Genomic DNA, 6029 nt, shown 5'->3' with positions numbered 1-6029 from the left:
CTTGTATTTTACTTGTATGAAAATAAAGAAGACCAAAAAAAAAAAAAAAAAAAAGGACTAAAAGTCTCATCCCTGACCCTGGAGAAGCAAATTTTCAACATTATGATTTGGGAACTTTTAAAATGTTCAAGATATCAATAAAACAATAAAAAGATGAACAGAAGTGATTTGTTTATTTTGCCTTTGGGTCAATCTTTTAGAATGTAGATTGAAGTTTCACAAACTAACATACTTACCATGAAATATAGGAAAGGGAATGAGATGATATGGGCAAAGCTGCAAAAATTAAAACCAGAAAACAGTACGTAATTGTTGCTATTCTTCAGATTAAAAAAAAAAAAAAAAAGGTGTTGGAAAAGAACTAATACTTTTTAGTGGAATCAGATATAAAATCCAGAACGTTTCTTTATTAAAACTCCCTGTTTTTTTTTTTCGGAATTTAGTCCCCAATACTGAACTACTTAGAAACTTCCTAATTGCCAATTTTGTAACCTATTGCTAGTCCACTAAACTCACCGTTTATCTGATTAAAATATTACACTTTTATTAATTTAATTTAAAAATTAAACTTTAAAAAAAAAAAACTGGTTGGTGAAGCCGGCGTCCGCCTAACTCACACCCCCGCTAACCTCTCAGTGGTCAGAGTCTCCTGCGGGTTGACCAATCGGGTGGTTTGCATACGAGCCCAGGTATTCAAGCGGTCACCCCCCGGCAGCAGCGGTTCCTGATCATCCTGGTGGTCACCGCTGATACCGTTGCACAAGATAATGGTGGAATTCTTCGGTTAACCTCCCAAGCCACCCATTAGATGGTTCGAGCCACCCCTTTAAGGGGTTAATAGGCAGGTGGCCCTACCAACTCGGCCACCCCTGCTAATTTTTTTTTTTTTATTTTTTTTTTTATTTTAAAAGTTTAATTTTTTTAAATTAAATTAATAAAAAATTAATATTTTAATCAGATGAAACGGTGAGTTTTGAGTGGACTAACGGCAGTTACCAAAAATTAACGGTATGGAGTTTCTAGTAGTTTCGAGTGACCCAAGGACTAAATTTCCGAAAAAAAAAACCTATGGAGTTTTTAATAAAGGCGCGTTTACCTAAGGATTTTAAATATAATTTCCCTACTTTTTAATATACAAATGAATTGGGCCATATAAGAATGCAACATGCTCTATGGGAAGAATTTTCTAATGTCATTAAAGTTCCTGCAACTAAATAGAAACATACAGCACTATGCCATAGAAACTGTTGATTTTTTTCAAGCAAAGTTGATACCAAGCTTCTGGTATAAATGGACTGATATCAAAGTCCAATGAAATAATAGCGATGCTATCTCAAAGGCAAATGAAGACATTATATATATGCTTGGAAAGCAAACAGAAGGACTGGTATAATTTTTGGACTGGTATCTCAAAAAAGAAAAAAAAAAAAAAAGAAAAAAAAAAGAAAAAGGGAAACTTCACTTTAGCACCCTAAACTTCCATGCAATTTAACAAACCCCCCTAAACTTTCAAATCTTTCAATTTGGACCCCTAAACTTTCAATTGCTCTCAATGTGGACCCTTCCGTCAATTTTAGCCGTTAAAATACCAAAAAAGACCAAAATATTCCTAATTTTCATTTTCTTTTTTTTTTTTTAAATAAAAAAACGTTTTGGAATTAAGGGTAAAGTTTGAATTTTATATAAAAATCAAGGGTATAAATGTCATCTAATATTTAAAATATGATGGAGAGGTCCACATTGAGAGCAATTGAAAGTTCAAGAGTCAAAAGTGAGAAATTTGAAAGTTTGGGAGAGGGAGGTTTGTCAAATCGCGTGAAAGTTCAGAGGGCTAAATTAAAGTTTTTCAAACAAAAAAAAAAGCCTAAGTCCCTCATGTAATTTCTTAGGACTGGTATAATTTTTGGTTTCCACATATTCAACATTAATCTAAGCTCTTTCGACCTACACAATTCCAGAAAATACCGTGGTTTTTTAGACTTTTTTGAATAAAAGAAAAACAATTATTTAATCAACAAAACCCTAGCCCCCAATCTTGGGCTTCTTACTTGTGATGGAGTGAGGCTGAAAAGTTTGTGACGATGCCGGACTGATGAACCCCCGGTGGGATCTGTGGTTGGAAATCAAAGGGAGACGTAGACGGTGGAGAAGTTGACGTCGAAGAGGACGGCTAAGGTGGTTGCACTGCTACACTTAGTGGATTTGTGGTTGGAAGGCGGATGACTGGAGATCAGGTGTGGATTGACGGAGAAGAAGACGAATAGTGGCGGTGAAGGCGCCGGCAGATTTGGTGGCTTCGGCTGAACGTCGATTGGTTTTTTTTTTAACAAAAAATAAAACTGTATAAATAAAAGGATTTCTTGATTGGGAAATTAATTGAAACAAAGGATAAAAAATTTGTAATCTAGGATCTAACAATTGAAATTTACTCTAATTCCATAAAAGACTTTAGAATGCAGAAGTATAAAGCGAAATAATAAAGAAGAAAAAATATCCACATACTAAGAGCGTTCCCAATGGAAGAGCCAAATGTTACTTTTATCTAGAATAGCTCTTCAAATGTTCAAAAAACCTCCCACATTGGATGAGCCAAAAATATATGTAAAATAGATATTTGATTAAAAGAGCTAAAAAAAAAGTTAAATGTAGCAGCACTTTTTAAGGGAGCCATTTTATTTTTTAGTGTTTCTCTCTCCTGCTTTATCTTTTTCCCAAATCTTTTCCCACCATTTTTTTAGAAATATAGCTAATCGGATGTGTAGACACTTAAAAATGACTTAGCTAAACTAGATAAAAGTGAGTTTTAAAGAGCCATTTTACATAAAAATATGGCTCTTCCATTGGGAATGCTCTAAGGAGAGCTGAATTACATTATACGTTGAAAAAGCTAAGGCTATGAATTGACAAAAGCCTACCTTTGTAATAAAATTTTTTATTTTATAGTGATATTTTTATTTAAATAATAATAAAAAGTAATTAATATGATATAAAAAATAAGATGTTTAATGATTGATTTTAAGAAAAATAGTATAATTTTTTTTAGGTGGGCAAATCGAACAATATTATTATTTTTTTAACATCGTGTACAAATAATTCAATAAGTTAAATTTCATATACGGCTGTACTTTCTGACCAAGTACTGAAGACTCATAAATTCCTAATAATCATGTAAGGGGAAACTTGGCTTTTTTGGGAACGCCATTTGAGGGATAGCTTCTAGTTTTTCCACGCGTTTTGCTTAACAAATACATGCCGACAGTTTGAAAAGAAGAAAAAAAAGAAAAAAACACACACACACACACACACAAAGTGCTTATTAGATATGTTTATTTGTACATATTTACGGCTTTAAGAGGTAACTTAATATGTTAGAATTATATTTTATGAAGTAAAGGTTATTGGTTTGAATCTTTCTTCTTCTTTTTGTACGGACATGTCGCAAAAAAAATTGTACATATTTGATTTTTTTATTTTTTAATGAAAAATTTGAAATTAAATTAGAATAGTTGAAAATTTTACGAATTACTAGAATACTGAAAAATTGGATGAACTCTTACAAGAAACTTAAAACGAAATATTACAGTAACCAAATAAACTAAACACATTAACTGACGTACTTTGTCTATAATATTTAACCTATTCTTCCAGTAGGAATGTCATTATTTTTCTCCCTGCCTTTATTTTTAGGATAATAAAACGGGAAATTGCATTAAGAAAAAATGCATGAAGGGCGCCACATTCATCTGCCATCCCCCAAGGCTAATGTGACATGGTCATTCACACTGTCATATGTAGCGGTTCTGCTATTACTTCCACCGTATTTGAAAGTGAGAGATGTCTCGCCAAGCAAGTGTTCCGCCTCTTCTAGATTTGATTGAACACTAACCCGCGAATGTGTCTCCGTCTTTCTTATTCCTTCTAATTCCATTGCCACTTCCTTCATAGTAGGCCTCTCATCCCCCTTCACTCTTAAGCACCTCTTTGCAAGTTCAACAACTTCCTTTATTTGCTCCTCATGTCCTCCTTCAACTATATGATTCTCAAGAACTTCAAACAATCGATCTTCTTTTAAGGAAGAAAGAAAATATATAGCTAGACTTTTTTCATTTTCAGACCAATTGAATGAAAGTACATCTTCTCCTGTTAGTAGCTCCACGAGGACCACTCCAAAGCTATAGACATCACTTTTTTCCGTCAATTGGTTCGTCTGTAAGTATTCAGGATCCAAGTATCCAAGAGTTCCTTGCACTACAGTAGCCAATTCCTTTTGATCTCGGGGGACCAATCTTGAAGTTCCAAAGTCAGAGACTTTTGCAGTGAAATCATCATCAAGCAATATGTTTGAGGACTTGACATCTCTATGGATTATAGGCGTCGAAACTACAGAGTGTAGATACGATAGTGCATCGGCTGTTTCTGTAGCTATTCTTAGACGGGTTTCCCATCGTATGGTGGATGCCTTGCTTTCACTATGTATATACTTGAAGAGCGTACCATTTGGGACAAATTCATAGACTAGCAAAGGAACTTGTGTCTCTAAACAACAGCCCAATAGTTTGACAACATTCTTATGGTTAATTTGTGAGAGCAGAACAACCTCGTTAACAAATTGGTCAATCTGGTTTTGATCAACTGTCTTGGACTTCTTGATGGCAACAATTCTTTTATCAGGTAAAAATCCTTTGTAGACTGTACCAAAACCTCCTTGGCCAATGATCCTATTTTCTTCATAGTTATTTGTAGCCTTCTTCAATTCTTCTACGGTAAATATTTTGGCTGTTTCCCTAGATCCTTGTTGTTTGCTCAGCTGCTGTTGTAAAATCAAACCCCCATTCTGTCGAAAGAAGCTTTCTTTAAGCTTGATAAGTTTTCTTTTCTTGTGGACAAAGTACAGCCAAGAGCCAACCACAAGCATGGCAACAAAGCTTAAGCCAATAACTGCACTTGAAAAGCTCAAACGTTATTCATTTTGACGTAATTACACCACTGTCAAAAAATGTTAACACCAGGGATTTATTGCTTGTATTACTCTGTCAAATCTGTCAAATATGTTAAATAAAAGGGAAAAATGCAAAATTAGTCCTTGTGATTTACTTGATTTACAATTAGCTCTATGTGGTATCAAAATAAACTCAAAGGTCTTTAAGGTATGCCAAAAAAATAATTTAATCCCTACAGTCAAATTTCGTCCACTAATTTAATATATTCCGTTAGTGTGACACTGATTTAAATAGAACAAGTATCATAATTTTATTGACTCTAACGTTTCATGCTATTAGAACCTGTTAAGTCAGTGAAAGGAATTTGACTGTACGGATTAAATTGTTTTTTTGATATACCTTAGGGACTTTTGAGTTCATCTTAATATAACAAGGAGTTAATTGCAAATCAGGTAAACCACATGAATTGATTTTGCATTTTTCCTTAAATAAAAAAATCATTTAAAGTTGAGATACTATAAGAACATTTAACCGGAATAGGATCTTCTCCAATTCATTTATGCTAATTCCATCTTAACCCAAAGAAGTCGGATAAGTCATTCAATTCATTTCTACATATGATTAAAAAAAAAAAAAATTCATTTCTACATTCAAAGCGGCCATATGTGTGATATTTGTTTGGATCATGGACAGGACGTACGGAATTATATTAGAGCCTAGATGCCTTCTCTTTTAGTTACAAATTTATATTAATTAAAATATTTTTATTTAAATATATAGTTAAAATATTATTAAATATTGTTTTTTTTTTTTTTTTTTTTTTTTTTCATTTGGCCTAAAAATTGAACACCTATTAAAATTAGATTTGACTCTCTATTAATGTTTTTTGACCTCCTAATAAGAAATCTTTGTTGTATAAAAAAATACTAGAGTACTCTCGAATGCGAATTGACTTTTAAAATTACTATTAAATTTGAAATGATTATTATTGAATTTCGATCTATTGATAATTTTAAGGGTAAATTTGAGATGATCACATACCCCCTCAACCAACCACCCAATTGACAATGTACCCCCAAACTTTCAATT

General features: G+C 32.9%; 1 protein-coding gene across 1 annotated transcript in view; it reads right to left on the bottom strand.

Annotated features, from left to right (window-relative positions):
* Positions 1 to 3739: 3739 nt before the first annotated feature.
* Positions 3740 to 6029, bottom strand: part of LOC132190934 (putative wall-associated receptor kinase-like 16) — a 5923-nt gene continuing 3633 nt past the window's right edge. Inside the window, exon 3 of the mRNA XM_059605961.1 lies at positions 3740 to 4938. Within this exon, the coding sequence (XP_059461944.1) occupies positions 3740 to 4938 (1199 nt within the window). The remainder of the gene's footprint in view (positions 4939 to 6029) is intronic.

This window comes from Corylus avellana, chromosome ca8 (genome assembly GCF_901000735.1).
Source record: "Corylus avellana chromosome ca8, CavTom2PMs-1.0".
Classification (NCBI taxonomy): Eukaryota; Viridiplantae; Streptophyta; class Magnoliopsida; order Fagales; family Betulaceae; genus Corylus; species Corylus avellana.
Note: the sequence above shows the minus strand (reverse complement) of the source record. Positions and strands in the feature narration are given on the sequence as shown.